The following is an 18,543-nucleotide window of genomic DNA, read 5'->3' on the forward strand; positions in this document are numbered from 1 at the left end:
TACGGTAATAGGCTTGTACACGTATAATATTCTTTCTTCCAAATATAGAAAGAATATTATACTTGACTGCTGCCCTTCTGCTGCAGTCTGCTAATCATTCACAACTCACTTGTTCCACAAAGCTCTTTATCAGGACTGGTAACTTGGTCTGTCTAGGGTGCTACGGTACATAGGCTTGGGTGCGGTACAGTCTGCTGTTCTGTAAGGACCGCTATCGGTCCACAATACATAGGGTTGCCGTGCACTACTGCTGACCGCTGCCCTATACTGCAGCAGTCCTTCAGCGGTATAGGGACTGACGCACAGTCTGCTAAACACTAATACACAACCTGCTTGGTCCACAAAAGTTCTTATAAGGACTGGTAACTTGGTATAGGGTGCTACGGTACATAGGCCTGAGTGCAGTACAGTCTGCTGTTCTGTAAGGACCGCTATCGGTCCACAATACATAGGGTTGCCGTGCACTACTGCTGACCGCTGCCCTATACTGCAGCAGTCCTTCATTGGTATAGGGACTGACGTACAGTCTGCTAATCACTAACACACAACCTGCTTGGTCCACAAAAGTTCTTATAAGGACTGGTAACTTGGTATAGGGTGCTACGGTACATAGGCCTGAGTGCAGTACAGTCTGCTGTTCTGTAAGGACCGCTATCGGTCCACAATACATAGGGTTGCCGTGCACTACTGCTGACCGCTGCCCTATACTGCAGCAGTCCTTCATTGGTATAGGGACTGACGTACAGTCTGCTAATCACTAACACACAACCTGCTTGGTCCACAAAAGTTCTTATAAGGACTGGTAACTTGGTATAGGGTGCTACGGTACATAGGCCTGAGTGCGTTACAGTCTGCTGTTCTGTAAGGACCGCTATCGGTCCACAATACATAGGGTTGCCGTGCACTACTGCTGACCGCTGCCCTATACTGCAGCAGTCCTTCAGCGGTATAGGGACTGACGCACAGTCTGCTAAACACTAACACACAACCTGCTTGGTCCACAAAAGTTTTTATAAGGACTGGTAACTTGGTATAGGGTGCTACGGTACATAGGCCTGAGTGCAGTACAGTCTGCTGTTCTGTAAGGACCGCTATCGGTCCACAATACATAGGGTTGCCGTGCACTACTGCTGACCGCTGCCCTATACTGCAGCAGTCCTTCATTGGTATAGGGACTGACGTACAGTCTGCTAATCACTAACACACAACCTGCTTGGTCCACAAAAGTTCTTATAAGGACTGGTAACTTGGTATAGGGTGCTACGGTACATAGGCCTGAGTGCGTTACAGTCTGCTGTTCTGTAAGGACCGCTATCGGTCCACAATACATAGGGTTGCCGTGCACTACTGCTGACCGCTGCCCTATACTGCAGCAGTCCTTCATTGGTATAGGGACTGACGTACAGTCTGCTAATCACTAACACACAACCTGCTTGTTCCACAAAAGTTCTTATAAGGACTGGTAACTTGGTATAGGGTGCTACGGTACATAGGCTTGAGTGCGGTACAGTCTGCTGTTCTGTAAGGACCGCTATCGGTCCACAATAGATAGGGTTGACGTGCACCACTGCTGACCGCTGCCCTATACTGCAGCAGTCCTTCAGCGGTATAGGGACTGACGTACAGTCTGCTAAACACTAATACACAACCTGCTTGGTCCACAAAAGTTCTTATAAGGACTGGTAACTTGGTATAGGGTGCTACGGTACATAGGCTTGAGTGCGGTACAGTCTGCTGTTCTGTAAGGACCGCTATCGGTCCACAATAGATAGGGTTGACGTGCACCACTGCTGACCGCTGCCCTATACTGCAGCAGTCCTTCAGCGGTATAGGGACTGACGTACAGTCTGCTAAACACTAATACACAACCTGCTTGGTCCACAAAAGTTCTTATAAGGACTGGTAACTTGGTATAGGGTGCTACGGTACATAGGCTTGAGTGCGGTACAGTCTGCTGTTCTGTAAGGACCGCTATCGGTCCACAATAGATAGGGTTGACGTGCACCACTGCTGACCGCTGCCCTATACTGCAGCAGTCCTTCAGCGGTATAGGGACTGACGTACAGTCTGCTAAACACTAATACACAACCTGCTTGGTCCACAAAAGTTCTTATAAGGACTGGTAACTTGGTATAGGGTGCTACGGTACATAGGCTTGAGTGCGGTACAGTCTGCTGTTCTGTAAGGACCGCTATCGGTCCACAATAGATAGGGTTGACGTGCACCACTGCTGACCGCTCACCTATACTGCAGCAGTCCTTCAGCGGTATAGGGACTGACGTACAGTCTGCTAATCACTAACACACAACCTGCTTGTTCCACAAAAGTTCTTATAAGGACTGGTAACTTGGTATAGGGTGCTACGGTACATAGGCTTGAGTGCGGTACAGTCTGCTGTTCTGTAAGGACCGCTATCGGTCCACAATAGATAGGGTTGACGTGCACCACTGCTGACCGCTGCCCTATACTGCAGCAGTCCTTCAGCGGTATAGGGACTGACGTACAGTCTGCTAAACACTAATACACAACCTGCTTGGTCCACAAAAGTTCTTATAAGGACTGGTAACTTGGTATAGGGTGCTACGGTACATAGGCTTGAGTGCGGTACAGTCTGCTGTTCTGTAAGGACCGCTATCGGTCCACAATAGATAGGGTTGACGTGCACCACTGCTGACCGCTGCCCTATACTGCAGCAGTCCTTCAGCGGTATAGGGACTGACGTACAGTCTGCTAAACACTAATACACAACCTGCTTGGTCCACAAAAGTTCTTATAAGGACTGGTAACTTGGTATAGGGTGCTACGGTACATAGGCTTGAGTGCGGTACAGTCTGCTGTTCTGTAAGGACCGCTATCGGTCCACAATAGATAGGGTTGACGTGCACCACTGCTGACCGCTCACCTATACTGCAGCAGTCCTTCAGCGGTATAGGGACTAAGAGTTTTGTCACAGGGTCATTTAAAAAATGACATGCAGAGGAAGAGGCAGGCCCTTCCGCAGGGGTGGTAGGGGTAGGGCAGGAGCAACAGGCTTGAGCCAAAGTGGGAAGTTGCAGAAGGTGCGTTCAATTACTTTAAAGGATGCACCAGACTTGGTTGAGTGGCTCGCTCAGCCTTACTCTTCTGCACCCTCCTCATCCTCTCGATCTGCACCCTCTTCTTCACTCTCTGCTATGTGCACCCCCAAAGACACTACCACCAACAACACGACCACCACCACCACCACCACATACCTTCCGCTTGAGTCACTGGAATTATTTTCCGATCCATATCAAGAGGACATTTCTGATGCGCAGCCACTCTTGGTATTGGATCAGGAAGAGGAGGTAGCAACAAGCGCTACTCAGCAGTCTGACGCCAGTACCCAGATCAGCCCAAGGAGGAGGTTGGTCCCCGGTGTTGCTGCCTACTCTACTTATAGCGGTGGGGAAGGTGACGTTGATGATGACGTGTCTAGTGATGTCACGTGGGTGCCCACAAGAGAGGAAGAGGAGGGGAGTTCAGAGGGAGATATGGACCAGCAGATAGGGAGGAGAAGCAGCAATGACTTACATTGCACAGCAGGGACAAAGCAGACTGCAAATGTATCAGGAGCGAGTCATCGACCATGTACGGTCACATCTGGCGCTCCCAGGACACCGGCACATGGCTCCGCAGTGTGGGCTTTTTTTAACGTGTCCGCTGCTGACAATAGCGTTGCCATCTGCAATCTTTGCAGTCAACGCGTTAGTCGCGGTAAGCCCAATACTCACCTAGGGACGACCGCCTTAAGAAGGCACATGAGCAGCCATCACCGAGCCCAGTGGGAGCAACGGAACACACAAAGCCACACTGCAGGCTCTCACCGTCCAGCCTCGTCTTCTACTTCTCCTTCTCCTCTCTCCTCACAATTGTCCTCCACTCCACCTTCCATCACGCCAAGCTCACATTTTTCTGCAAAAAGGCAGGCTTCCGTGGGCCTAATGTTTGAGCGTAAAAAAATGATGACGCCGGATAACCCTCTTGCCCAACGGTTGGCGGCTGGCTTGTCAGAACTCATAGCCCGCCAACTACTGCCATATAAACTGGTGGACTCGGAGGCCTTTCGCAAATTTGTGGCCATTGGAACACCACAATGGAAGGTCCCAGGAAGGAAGTATTTCTCAGAGAAGGGCATCCCAGAGCTATATGGCCATGTTCAGCGGCAAGTGAATGTATCTCTGGCACACAGTGTCGGTGCCAAGATACATCTGACCACAGACACGTGGTCTAGCAAACACGGGCAGGGAAGGTATATCAGTTTTACTGCCCACTGGGTGAACCTTCTGACGGCCGTCAAGCATGTAACCCGTGGCACCCGTGTAGATTTGGTTTTACCGCCACGGATTGCATGCAGGCCTGACTCTTCTTCTCCTCCTCCTACTCCATCCTCCTCCCTCTCCTCCTCAGCTGCCTCCTCCTTTTCCGCTGCTAGCGTCTCTTCCACTGCACCGCCCAAGCTCCCCAGAACCTATTCCACATGCCAGGTGAGACGTTGCCATGCCGTGCTGCGTCTGTTGTGCCTGGAAGCAAAGAGCCACACTGGCCCGGCACTCCTTTCAGCTTTGCGTTCACAGGCAGATGAGTGGCTAACACCGCTCAATTTGACAGTTGGTAAAGTGGTGTGTGACAACGGTGCCAATCTGCTTAGCGCATTGAAACAGGGCAAAATCACGCACGTGCCGTGCATGGCACACGTCTTAAACTTGGTCGTGCAGCGATTCCTTGTCAAATACCCTGGGGTCCAGGACATCTTGCGGCAGGCAAGGAAAATCTCGGCCCATTTCAGAAGATCTTACACGGCCATGGCTCGCCTTGCTGACATTCAGCGGCGACACCATCTGCCGGTCAGACGTCTTATTTGCGATTGCCCGACGCGATGGAACTCAACCTTCTATATGCTTGATAGGCTGCTCCAGCAGAAACGTGCAGTTAACGTCTACCTGTATGAACTCTGCGAAAGAAACGGTTCTGGGGAGCTGGGTTTTTTTTCACCGCGCCAGTGGCTGCTCATGCGCGACACATGCAGACTTCTGCGGCCATTTGAGGAGATCACCAAACTGGTCAGTCGCAGCCATGGCGCCATCAGTGACATGGTACCTTATGCCTTCTTTCTGGAGCGTGCATTGCGTCGTGTCATTGATCAGGCTGTGGAGGAGCAGGAGCGGGAAGATGAGGAAGTCGCAATGCTGGATGAATTCCCAGGGGGGGCTACTCTATCTGAGACAAGTCAACAACAGGAGTCTGATGAGGAGTCAGAGGAGGATGGTGCCGGGGCGGATGAGCAGGAGCAAGAAGAGCATGCTTTAAACCTTTCTGGGATCCCTGTTGTGCGAGGATGGGGAGAGGAGAATGAAGAGGACGACATTATCCTGGATGATGAGCAGGAGCCAGGCCACCACACCGCTTCCACTTTAGTGCAAATGGGGGCCTTCATGCTCCAGTGTTTTAATAGGGACCCCCGTATAAAAAGCATGAGGGTCAAGGACCAGTACTGGGTGGCAACGTACTTAGACCCCCGGTACAAACACAAAATGGCGGAAATGTTACCGCCGTCGCAGAGGGCTGTCAGAATGCAGCACTTCCAGGCCTTGCTTCGAGAAATGCTGCATTCTGCTTTTGCGTGCGCTGGCAGAGGAGCAATTCCCACTCCCAGAGAAGGATTTGCGGGTACCAATCCAACAGCGCCTGCAAGAAGAGGCCGGTTTGAAGATGTGTTGGTGACTTCGGATATGAGGTCATTCTTTCAGCCGACCCATCGACAGGTGTCATCCGGATCCAGCATCAGGGAACGCCTAGACCGTCAGGTGTCCGACTACATTGGGTTAACGGCCGATGTGGACGCTCTGAGGAGTGATGAACCCCTAGACTACTGGGTGGGCAGGCTTGACCTCTGGCCAGAGCTTGCCCAATTTGCAATCGAACTGTTGGCTTGCCCCTCATCCAGTGTCCTGTCCGAAAGGACGTTCAGCGCAGCAGGGGGGATTGTGACCGATAAGCGTACTCGCCTAGCTCACCACAGTGTTAACTACCTCACATTTCTAAAAATGAATGAGGCATGGATCTCGGAGGAATTCAACACATGTGATCAGTAGACCATGTATATGTCTATAAACAATTTTTGGAATCAAGCACACAGACCTTCTTAATTCATTTGGCTCACTTCCCTGACCCAAAAAAGCACACCGTACTATATGCCCCTACCCTCCTCTTTGAAGAGGTTGAGCGGTGTCATATTTCTACTGGGGCTGCTTATTATGAGGGGTTCCCACCATCCCTGTGCTGTGCTGACTTCCTCCTGGGTGTTCTTATTATGAGGGGCTCCCACCATCCCTGTGCTGTGCTGACTTCCTCCTGGGGGTTCTTATTATGAGGGGATCACACCATCCCTGTGCTGTGCTGACTTCCTCCTGGGGCTGCTTACGGTGCTGCTGTCAGCGCTGTATGTCACGGAGCTGCTGTCAGCGCTGTATGTCACGGAGCTGCTGTCAGCGCTGTATGTCACGGAGCTGCTGTCAGCGCTGTATGTCACGGAGCTGCTGTCAGCGCTGTATGTCACGGAGCTGCTGTCAGCGCTGTATGTCACGGAGCTGCTGTCAGCGCTGTATGTCACGGAGCTGCTGTCAGCGCTGTATGTCACGGAGCTGCTGTCAGCGCTGTATGTCACGGAGCTGCTGTCAGCGCTGTATGTCACGGTGCTGCTGTCAGCGCTGTATGTCACGGAGCTGCTGTCAGCGCTGTATGTCACGGAGCTGCTGTCAGCGCTGTATGTCACGGAGCTGCTGTCAGCGCTGTATGTCACGGAGCTGCTGTCAGCGCTGTATGTCACGGAGCTGCTGTCAGCGCTGTATGTCACGGTGCTGCTGTCAGCGCTGTATGTCACGGAGCTGCTGTCAGCGCTGTATGTCACGGAGCTGCTGTCAGCGCTGTATGTCACGGAGCTGCTGTCAGCGCTGTATGTCACGGAGCTGCTGTCAGCGCTGTATGTCACGGAGCTGCTGTCAGCGCTGTATGTCACGGTGCTGATGTCAGTGCTCTGTATTACGGTGCTGCTGTCAGTGCTCTGTATCTCCTGCACCCTCTTGTTTGCCTACCCTGGTCCCTGACCTTCCCTCTCCTCCATTGCCTTCATTAGCTCCATAGTCCTGAATTGTCAGAACAATTTCCCAAATAAAAAAAAAATGCTTGTAGTTATCGATCCCAAATTCACCTCATACATGTATTATGCTATTGTCCAGGTGGTGGGACTACGTGCTACCCCCTAATAATTACCCCGTGGCCGCAAATTCGACCTAAAGGTTTGCGAAATTCGCCTCCCATTGAAGTCAATGGAGCCCGCGGCGAACGGTCGTTTTCGCGAACGTTTGTGTCCGTTCGCGTTTCGCGTTCGCGAAACGTCCCGTCGGAAGTTCGTCCATCACTATTCACCAGAGCCTTGAGTGGTGAGGATGTACTTGGCTGCAACTGGCTCCAGGTCGTGACCCCCAGGGTTCCCCAGCTCACACCCACAGTAGGCAACAGGAGGATTGGGATGGTGAGGGTCAAAGCCAAGGTCGGGGCCACAAGCAGACAGGAATAGTCAGGGACACGCCAAAAGGTCAGGATCACAGGCAAACAGGGATAGTCAAAGACACGCCAAAGTCGGTAACGGAACAACAGAAGCGCACACAGCAGGTAACAGGAAGCCAAACACACAAAGGAATACACAATGGTTGATCAGCACTGTTGGCTTGCAGTGCACAGGTTAATATAAGGTTCCCTGATAGGGCCTGGGGTGGAGCCATGCTTAGAGGAGAGGTTATAAAAACCACCAGGTGGAAGTGGCTGGCCTCTTAGTCTGAACACATGAGGGGAGGTAAGCAAACAGGAAGATCACTGCATAACCATGACATTCACTTTAAGCATTATTAAAATCACTGCTCCCAAAAAACTGCCATTTTTAAAAAAAATGTTTGCATTGATACATGTCCCCTGGGGCAGGATCCAGGTCCCCAAACACTTTTTATGGCAATAACTTATAAGCCTTTAAAATTAGCACTTTTGACTTTTCGAATTGGCATCCCATAGACTTTAATGGTATTTGTGGGTTTGCACAAATTGTTTGCCTGTTCGCATGTTCTGCTGCAAACCGAACGGGGGAGGTTTAGTGTTCAGCTCATCCTTAATGTCTATGCAAGTTGCACCCGAAATTACCAAATGTAGTGCAGGAATTACTTTTTTCAAATCGATGTAGCACCGCAAAGTCAACGTCGAACATATTTGAACAGTGCAATTGCCGACAATAGGGTGCAATTTGTCATGCGATTTGACTTGTAAAATCGTATGACAAGTTCCTCCAATGTGAACGAGGGCTTACACACAATACCTAAAAAAAAAAAAGTAAGTATCACATATTTACTTATTTACTTTATTTTTGAGCTACATGTCAAAAATTATGCATGTAATTTTACATAATATGATTAAAAAAATATTTTAACTATTCTATATTCAAATAATAGGAGCTATACTATCGAGATGTACTATAGGAATGATTCTTTGGCTGAGCCGTACCCAATTGCTTTACCAGACTGTTCCCAGTCTTGTAGTCTGAAGCGTTTTACTGAACTGACATCCTCAATCATTCCGGGAGACTGGAGAAAAGAATGTGGATTTGCAGATGAGAATAATAGCTCAGGTATGGTTACAATTATATCTTTATATAACCAAGGTGTCAAATGTTATACTGAAATGATTGAACCCTTTACTATACAATTAGACAATATGTTTTATTTCACATTGTTCAAATTTTCATGAAACAAACATTTGTTGCCAAACATATACATACTATGACCAAACTAAAGTAGAATTCCAGCCTAACACCAACTAGTCTTAAAAATGTCCCCTTCCCCCTCCTGCTACCTATACTATCGCATGGTAAAAAAAAGTGTGTATACCTACCTATTTTTAGTCGATTCACGTGATCCTTGTGTCAGTGAGCGCCGGCTGCAGGGGAGACAAGGGAACGTTCAAAAATGGCTGGGAATTCCAGGGGCCGTGACGTTGCTTGTAGGTATGTCCCAGACGTTGCCAGTATGCCATCCTTTCCCCTGCAGCCGCTTTTTTACGGAGGTTAGTCAGCATCGGTAGCAGAAGGTGGGAGGGAACATATTTTAAGACTAGGTGTGTTAAGCCTAAATTCTACTTTAATGTGGAACACTGGACAAACAATTAAATACACATTTTAAAGCTGAAAACTAGGTATCCATAAGACACAAATTAATTATTAATACAGTAAAACCTTAGTTTGAGAGTAATTTGGTTTGAGAGCGTTTTGCAAGACAAGCAAAACTTTTTAATAAATTGTGACTTGATATAAAAGTAGCGTCATGCCACAGTATAAAACAGAACAGAGGCGCCTCTAAGTGTAGCAATATGGTTACATTTAACCCTTTCATGACTAAGCCCATTTTTGACATTTGGTGTTTACAAGTTAAATCTGTATTTTTTGCTAGAAAATTACTTGGAACCACCAAACATTATATATATATTTTTAGCAGAGAATCTAGAGAATAAAATGGCAATTGTTGCAATATTTTATGTCACGTGGTATTTGCACAGCGGTGTTTTAAACGCAACTTTTTGGGAAAAGGGACACTTTCATGAATTTTAAAAAAACTAAACAGTAAAATTAGCCCAATTCTTTTGTATTATGTTAAAGATGAGGTTAGGCCGAGTAAATAGATACCAAACATGTCACGCTTTATAATTGCATGCACTCAATGAATGACGACAAACTACGGTACCTAAAAATCTCAATAGGTGATGCTTTAAAAAAAAATTCCGGTTACCAGCTTAGAGTTACAGAGGAGGTCTAGTGCAAGAATTATTGCTCTCGCTCTGACGATCACGGCAATACCTCACATGTGTGATTTGAACACCGTTTACATATGCGGGCGCAACTTCCGTATGCGTTTTCTTTGCGCGAACTCGCAGTGATGGGGGCGCTTTAAAATACATTTTTTTCTTATTTATTTTATTTATTTTAAGATTAATAAATGGTTTTAAAAAAAAAATGTATCACTTTTATTGAGGGATATTTGCATTCCTTGTGACAGTAATAGGTGGTGACAGGTACTCTTTATGGAGGGACCAAGGGTCTAAAAGTCCCCCGATCCCTCCTTTGTACTTCAAAGTATTCCGATCGCCGTTTTCGGCGATTCTGAATACTGTATTTTTTTTCACATAAACTTCACAAAATATAAAAATAGTCAAGCTCTTGATACAATTCCCTATGGTCTATGATTGACACCTAGTACATAAACACAGGTGACATTCTCTTTAAAGACCAGCAGAGGTTCCATCCCAGTACATTCAACATGTTTCGCCTTGGCCGGCTGCTTCAGGAATTTGGGAATAGGAATATTCATATCACACAAGAACAAATATGTTACTCTTTAAACTATACATAGAAAGAAAAAGAGAGAAAAAAATCAATTCACCAAGAAAGCACATCTAAATTGGGAATCTTTATAATATAAATAACATGGCAATAACCATAAGGTACAATAATACAGCATCAAAAATTGCAAGTGCATGAAGGAGAGAGGAAAAAAAATATATATATTGTTTAAATTGAACCAGAACCTCCCCTCCCATGTTCCAGATGTTGAGCATTCCCCTTACCTCCAAGAAAAGGGGAAAAATGTAGAGACATCTACACCAAGTGAGATCGATCCTCCTCAAACAATATTTCCCATTCATCAACACCGCAGATAATGCCAGTCTGCCCTCATGTATGGCCAGGGAGACCCGCAGAGAGGGTGATAATTAGTACAAATGTCTTGGTCGGTGAAGGTTCCATCCAGATCACCATTAAAGGAGCCGCACCTACCCACCTTATAGGACAGTTATATAGAGTAGTTATCAATCAGGGAGCTTGGGAGAAAGGCAGAAGATCTTCAAGGGGTGATCTTCAAGGGGTTAATGTCCACCGGATCTAATAAAAAAACAAATAGCAGACAATTGTATGGTCTCCTCAGCATTGTTATGCTACTATGGCCCCATAGATCATAAAGTAGCAAGCTGCATTTTAAGGAAACGCAAGAAATCGCATAAAAAAAACATTAAAACGCATCATGAGCTTCAAAATATAGAAGTCTCTCACCTCTTCAGGATTTTAGGCTATAGATGTTCAAATTAAGTCACCGACCCGCAATTTAGGACAGGAAACGGAGGGAAAGGAGGAGAGGGGGCAGAGGGTTAACACTCTCCGCTCCCAACCACAGCAGACCCACAAAGTCCAAACCGAACCAGATCCTATCCACCTTGCAGTGTGAAAAATAGACACAATTATGCAAGGTACAGCCCCTAAGGGCACACAGATAAGTATGCTAATACTCTTAGCTCAGATGCTCTTGCTGAGAACCCACAAAAAATGCCTTTTTACCTGACAGCGATACGTAGGACGAACCTCCCGAGCTTCCAAACACTCCCAGCCTGTGACATGGCAGAACAGGTTTAAATAGTCCTCTCCATGGTGCCAAAACGTGACATGTGACGTCACAGCATCATGGAGCCAAGCGGACACAATAACAGGACGTCCTGGGTCATCAGATTGCCGCCGGAACCGGAAATGAACTTAATTTCCGGTGCACCAAGGTGTCAGCAGGAAGGGAGAAAAGATTACCTCCGCTGACACCTCCGGGATATAGTTGGAAATGACCCAGGAACCTCCGGAGGGAGATGACCCTTAAAGGGACATCCACAGCTGGTCCTGAAATAAATTTGTATATTGTTTTAGAATATTTTTCTTTATTTATTTATCATTTTTTCATTTACAATACTTGGTGCCGTAAAAGTTTCTTACCTCCAAACCTCTTGTGCTTATATTTTTCTTGGGATGTGGGTACCATTATTGTATATTACTTGAACGGATCCCTGTCAGAGTATTTTTTCTGTAAACTGAAGGACTTATGAATAATTGTTGTGGAACGAATCATCTGAGCTTCCATTATTTCTCTTGATATACAAGTGCTTTGAATTACAAGCATGTTTCCAGAATGAATTTATGCAAAAATTTGACCTGGTATCAGCCTCTTATGCCGCGTACACACGTAGCAGACTATCCGGTGGACTTAGTCTGGCGGACTGTCCGCCGGACTTTCCGAACGAGTTACCTGCCCACACACGGTACTTTTGCGGTGGACTAATACGGCGTACTAAGTCCGCCAGACTATCCGCCGTACTTTTGAAATGAACGGACTCGCCCACACGCGTGGGGGAAAGTCCACTCATTTTGAGCGCGCCTCCAGGTAGCCGGACTAGTATGGACTTAAAGGGGAATCCCTACACCCGAAAATCGGCGTGGGGGTCCCCCCCTAGGTCCATATCAAACCTTATCCAAGCACACTACCCGGCCGGCCAGGAAAGGGGGAGGGGAAGAGCGAGCGCCCCCCCCCCCCCCCCCTCCTGAGCCATACCAGGCCGCGTGCCCTCAACATGGGGGAGTGCCTTGGGGAAGGGGGGCGTGCGGCCCCCCCACCCCAAAGCACCTTGCCCCCATGTTGATGAGGACAAGGGCCTCTTCCCGACAACCCTGGCCATTGGTTGTCGGGGTCTGCGGGCGGGGGGCTTATCGGAATCCGTGAGCCCCCTTTAATAAAGGGGCCCCCGGATAAGGGGCCCCCGTGCTCGGATAAGGGTCTGATTTGGACCTAAGGGGGACCCCCACACCGATTTTTCGGCGTAGGGATTCCCCTTTAAGTCCATACCAGGTGACGGGCCAGCGACGCCTCCTTCGCTGGCCCCGGCTACCTGGGGACGTGCTAAAAATGAGTGGACTTTTCTCTGGGCGGGAAAAGTCAGTTCATTTCAAAAGTACGGTGGACTGGCACACACACGGCCGTACTGTCCGCCGAAATGCGAGTCCGGCGGACAGATTGGAGTGCAAAACTTCTTTCTTAGTCCGCCGGACTTTTGGGTAAAAAAAGTCCCCCGGAGCCTACACACGGGCGGATTGTGTCCGCTGGACTTTTCCACCTGATTGTTTGATCGTGCGTATGAGGCATTACTGTCCCTTTACAGCAATTCAGGGACTACTTTGAAGTTGGCACGACCTGAAGTTGTACTAATATGAATGGTTGTCATGGGATTGAAAATCATGGGAAACGACTTGTCATGCGACTTTGCAGCCCCAAATCGTAGGACAAGTCGTACAAGTGTGAAAGGGGCCTTAAGGAGATTTGAGTGGTAGCACTGAATTTGAAATGGTGGGAAGTTAGCTAATAGCTGGGCTACAGAATTAGCAAAGTTGTCCCAGCTGTACCACTTTTCTGCATTATAAAGCAGCCCAAACCCTTAGGTAGATTGAATATCATAGCAGGAACTATGTACATGGGCTGACTGACTATCTTTCCTTATAAATCTTTGAACCTCATATCAATACAGATAACATTACAACAAACTTCTACTATACGTTTTAGCAGATGGAGCTGTCTTAGAACATTAGCTACTTGCACTTCCTCCTTAGAGTATAAACATGCTACATATTTTGGTACCCCATGCTGGATACAGTGGCCCATAGACCTAAATAGATGTAGGTGACAGTATGCAGGTATGAACCACTACTTGAGACCCATCACGCGATTGTTTGAAAGGACAGGCGATCCTATTGGATGTCTAGGAGAAGGGGAGGAGTCGCGCGCTGGAAGCCGCCGTGATGGAGGAGAGGACACACTAGCTGCTGCCCGCCACCCAGATGGGGTAAGTGCCGGAATCGAATGGCAGACAGCGAGGGAGGTGGGAAAGGTGCCGCCAGCTGCTCGGGTGGAGGAACAGGGATGGTTGTTTGCCACTCCTCCCACCAAAAAAAAAAAAAACACCAGCCACCACTGGTTACACCAGTCCATTCAGGCATTGCCAGTAGGGGGCCCCATGACAGCTTCCTCTTTGATCTACCTGTCAATCACAGCTAGCTGACGAGTAGATCAGGTCTAGGTCTAGCTGACGGTCTAGCTGACGGGTAGATCAGCTATTCTACTCACAGGACATGCAGGGAGAGAGGTGAGCTGAGGGAGTATGGGTTGGTAAGCTGAGCACAATACCTTGCAAAGTTTAATGCCAGGAGGGAAGTTTATGTGGAAATATGTGAAGGGTTGGAATAGCAGCGAGTGTGTGTTGGAGCCCTGCAGAGTCTGCAGCCCCCCAAGCTAACATACATCTCCTAAGCAGTAACACATCACTATCTCCCTAAGCATTCTGTCCAGATAATGTGCTGTTAATTTATGACCTTTCTGTTTAACTCTATGTTATCCAAACTCTGTTCAATGAAAAGTGTAAGGGCCGGTTCACACAGCGATGCGCGGCGAGGCGTCTCCGACTTGCCTCGCCGCGACCTGCACGGACCTCAGCGGCGACTTGCAGAGGACTTCTGCATAGAAGTCAATGCAAGTCGCCCCCGAAGTCGCCCCAAAGTAGTACAGGAACCTTTTTTCTGAGTCGGAGCGACTCGAGTCGCTCCTCTCAGAACGGTTCCATAGCACTGAATGGGGGCGACTTGCGGGAGCGAGGCGAGGCGAGCCGTGTCGCCTCGCCTCGCCTCGCAGTGTGAACCGGCCCTAAACTCACCACATAAACACTCTATATACAAAATAAAATTCCCCAATAAAGATCAGAACATGATGTTCACATTTGCATGGAAGCACAATTGAATGAATGCTGATTATTCAAAGAATTACCGTATTTATGTTTATTGAGGATTGTTTTTTTATGTACTAACAGTTTGTTTGAAGCGTTTGTGCATATGAGCGTATCATTTTTTTATTGTTTTTTGGTGGGGGAGTGGATCTTGGGTAGGAGTTCCCACACTTTTTTCCCCAGGAGTTGACCCCTGACTGCACCCATGTGTATGAGCCCATAAAGTTGAAACTATTTTTCATTGTCCGTTTCTGTTTTCTGCACCATATCATTTGGCTGTTATATTGGTTCTGTAAACAGACTTCCTCACTAATAATCGATATGATTTCTATTATTGCAGTTATTGGTTTTATAACTTTTCACATATTTTTCTGGACTAAAAGGCATGCCAAAACTTGTTTATATTAAAGTTACATTTGTTTAGTATTAGGCCCCTTTCACACTACTGCAACTTCAAAGTTGCGCGATTTAGCCGCGCTTTTATCGTGATTTTGCGGCTGTGAGTTTGACGCGATTTTGCCATGATTTCAGGTAATGCCTGTGTAACTCGCATCAAAGTCAGACCAAAGTAGTACAGGGACTACTTTGAAGTTGGTGTGACTTGAAGTCACACAGATATAAAAATGGTACTCATTGGAAATTATGGGGTACGACTTGTCTTGCTACTTTGTAGTCCCAAGTCACAGGACAATTCGCACAAGTGTAAAAGGGGCCTTAGGCCCCTTTCACACTTATATGGCTTGTCCCACGATTTGGGACTGCAAAGTCGCATTACAAGTCATTCTCCATGATGTTCAATGACTACCATTCATATTACCACGACTTTAAGTCTTGCAGACTTCAAAGTAGTCCCTGCACTACTATTTATCTGAAGTCGGATCAAAGTCGGATCGCCTCTGATGATCTTGAAGGGGACCCCCACGCTGAAAAAACTATTATTAAAGGGGGCTCCCAGATTCCGATAAGCCCCCTGCCCACAGACCCTGACAACCAATGGCCAGGGTTATCAGGAAGAGGCCCTTGTCTTCATCAAAATGGGGACAAGGTGCTTTGGTGTGGGGGGGTACAGGGCACCCCCTGCCCCAAAGCACCCACCCCCCCATGTTAAGGGCATGCAGCCTGGTACGGTTTGGGGGGGGGGGGGGCGCTTGCTCGTCCCCACTCCCATTTCCTAACTGGCCATGCTGTGTGCTCGGATAAGGGTCTGGTATGGATTTTGGGGGGACCCCCAAGCCATTTTTTCCACGTGTGGGTTCCCCTTAAAATCCATACCAGACCAAAGAGCCTGGTATGCTTTTGGAGGGGGAACCCATGGCGTTTTTTTTTTTTTTTTAAATTTGGCGTGGAGATCCCCCTAAAGATTCATACCAGACAGACAGTGCCTGGTATTGTCAGGGATCAAAGTCGGATCCCTGTTCATTGAAGTCGGACTTCAAGTGGCAGGGCAAAATCGGATCCACAGTCGTATGACTGTTTTGTCAAAAATGCAGGCGCAAAATCACATGACTTTGAAGTCGCACAAATGTGAAAGGGGCCACACTACCAGGACTGCAAAGTCGCACGATTTTGACGTGATTTTTGCTGCAATTTCAGGGAATGCCTGTGTAACTCACATCAAAGTCAGAGCAAAGTAGTGCAGGCACTAATTTGAAGTCGGCGCGACTTTAAGTCGTACTTATATGAATGGTAGTCATTGGAAATCATGGAGAACTATTTGTCATATGCCTTTGTAGTCCCAAGTAGTAGGACAAGTCATACAAGCGTGAAAGGGGCCTAAAGGCTGCATTCACACCTGAGCATTTCAAAGTCATGCATTCTTACCTGGATTTTGCCGTGTTTTACCGCGATTTTGTTCCGGTCACCAATGTAAAATCCAGAAAAGCTCCTGTCATCTGCCCCAAAGAAGCTCATGTTCTTTTTTGAGCTTAGGGCGTTTTTCGGGCGTTTTGCTTCAGGTGGCAAAACACTCAGATGTGAATAGGTGCCATTGAAATGAATGTTATTTTGCTTGTTGGGAGTTTTTCAGGCATTTTATGAGCTGAAAACACTCAGGTGTGAGTGAGGTTCACACTACTGCGATGTGATTTACTGCAAATTTTTGTCCTGTGTGAGGTGCGACACTGCAAATTTACCACGATTTTACAGCGAATTTCAGGAGGCAGACAGTGAACAATTCGCAGCAATGTGAACTGTGTGCTGCAAGTTTACTGCAAGTTCAGTTGAAGCTTATGAAGTTAAAATTCGCACTGCACCATAGGAATTCACAGTCAACACGCACAGGACCCTTTTTCTTTCATACACAAAATTCGCAACGCATAGATATGAACTAAAGCCATGAAAATACTATGCTTTTTACGTGACCTGCGAATTTGTGTGTTTCTAAACGCCTCAAACCCGCTGTAAATTCGCATCAGTGTGAACTCAGGCGGAGAGTGCAGCCTAAAGCCCCATACACACTATCAGATTTTCTGCTGATTTTTTTTCCTTCAGATTTACCAAAACCATATAATATGAGGTCAAACCTTAGAAGTTTTAATTTGTATGCAATCAGGCAGGCCCTTGCACTACATGGTTTTGGTAAATCTGAAGGGAAAAAAATCAGCAGAAAATCTGATAGTGTGTAGGCACTTTAGGCCCCGTACACACGATCAGATTTTACGATAACAAATGTTGATGTGAGCTTGTTGGTTGAAAGTCCGACCATGTGTATGCTCCATCGAACATTTGTTGTCGGACTTTCTGCCAAGAAATGTTGGCTAGCAGGTTCTCAAATTTTCCGCCAACAAAACGTTGTTGTTGGAATTTCCAATCGTGTGTACACAAGACCGTCGCACAAAAGTTCACGCATGCTCGGAATCAAGCAGAAGGCGCTGCACTGGCTATTGAACTTCCTTTTTCTCAGCTCGTTGTACGCCTTGTAACGTTCCCACATTCGTAATTGTTAGCCAACATTTGCGTGACCATGTGTATGCAAGACAAGTTGGAGCCAACAACCTTCGAACAAAATTTCACAGTTTTGTTTGTCGAAAAGTCAGATCGTGTGTACAGTGCATTAGATTTGGGTAGATACCTAAGCAGACATGCAAGAAGAAAGGGAGGAAGTTTGAAGGAAGAAAATCTCTCTTTTTTTAAACATTAACAGTACTCAACACTAAAATTGGCTAAAAACAAATCAGAATTTGACTTTGACATCATTTATCAAGGCAAAAAATGGGTCCAAACGAAATGCCTTCCACGCTCAATCGTCTCATATTTTTTAACAAAAGAAATAAAAACATAACACTGCAGTACAGTATAAACCAAAAAAGAAAAAGAAAACTCATTGAGGCCTGGTTCAAACCTATGTATTTTTTTGTGTATTTTCAGTTTTGCAGAAACACACTACAGTCCATTTAATATGGTTTCCTAGGGATCATGTTCATATCTGTGCATTTTATGGAAAGGGCCAGGGACATGTTTTTCATTCCATAGACTTCAATGGATCAAAAATGTGTATTGAAAAACTCAAAATGCACCTGGAATATGCAAACTGGAACCTGCATAGGTGTGAACCAGGCCTAAAGTCCAACTCTGGGCACAACAAAAAAGCACTAGCTGTATTTACAACTACTGTACACAGAATATATATAGTTAAAATGTGATTTTTTTAAGGTATTTTTGTTGAATCCAACTAAAAGCAAACTTTTTTTTCATTTTGGATGGTGTAAGGGAGGATTATAACCCCTGTAAGGTATTTTTTCCCATCTGTGTCCCATTGGGGAGATTCCCTTTTATTTCCTGTCCCATATTAAAATCAGGAAGTGAGAGGAAGTCCCACCAAAGTGAGGGAAACTACCGGTAGTCACTAGGGGT

The 18,543-nt window shown here is 46.8% G+C and overlaps 1 protein-coding gene across 1 annotated transcript in view; it reads left to right on the forward strand.

Annotated features, from left to right (window-relative positions):
- Window positions 1-18,543, forward strand: part of LOC143996459 (prostatic acid phosphatase-like) — a 162,345-nt gene that overhangs the window by 132,894 nt on the left and 10,908 nt on the right. The window contains exon 10 of the mRNA XM_077491513.1: window positions 8,517-8,692. Coding sequence (XP_077347639.1) covers window positions 8,517-8,692 — 176 coding nt within the window. The remainder of the gene's footprint in view (window positions 1-8,516; window positions 8,693-18,543) is intronic.

Source organism: Lithobates pipiens, unplaced genomic scaffold (assembly GCF_037356315.1).
Source record: "Lithobates pipiens isolate NorthernLeopardFrog02 unplaced genomic scaffold, aLitPip1_a1.2 Scaffold_19, whole genome shotgun sequence".
Lineage (NCBI taxonomy): Eukaryota > Metazoa > Chordata > Amphibia > Anura > Ranidae > Lithobates > Lithobates pipiens.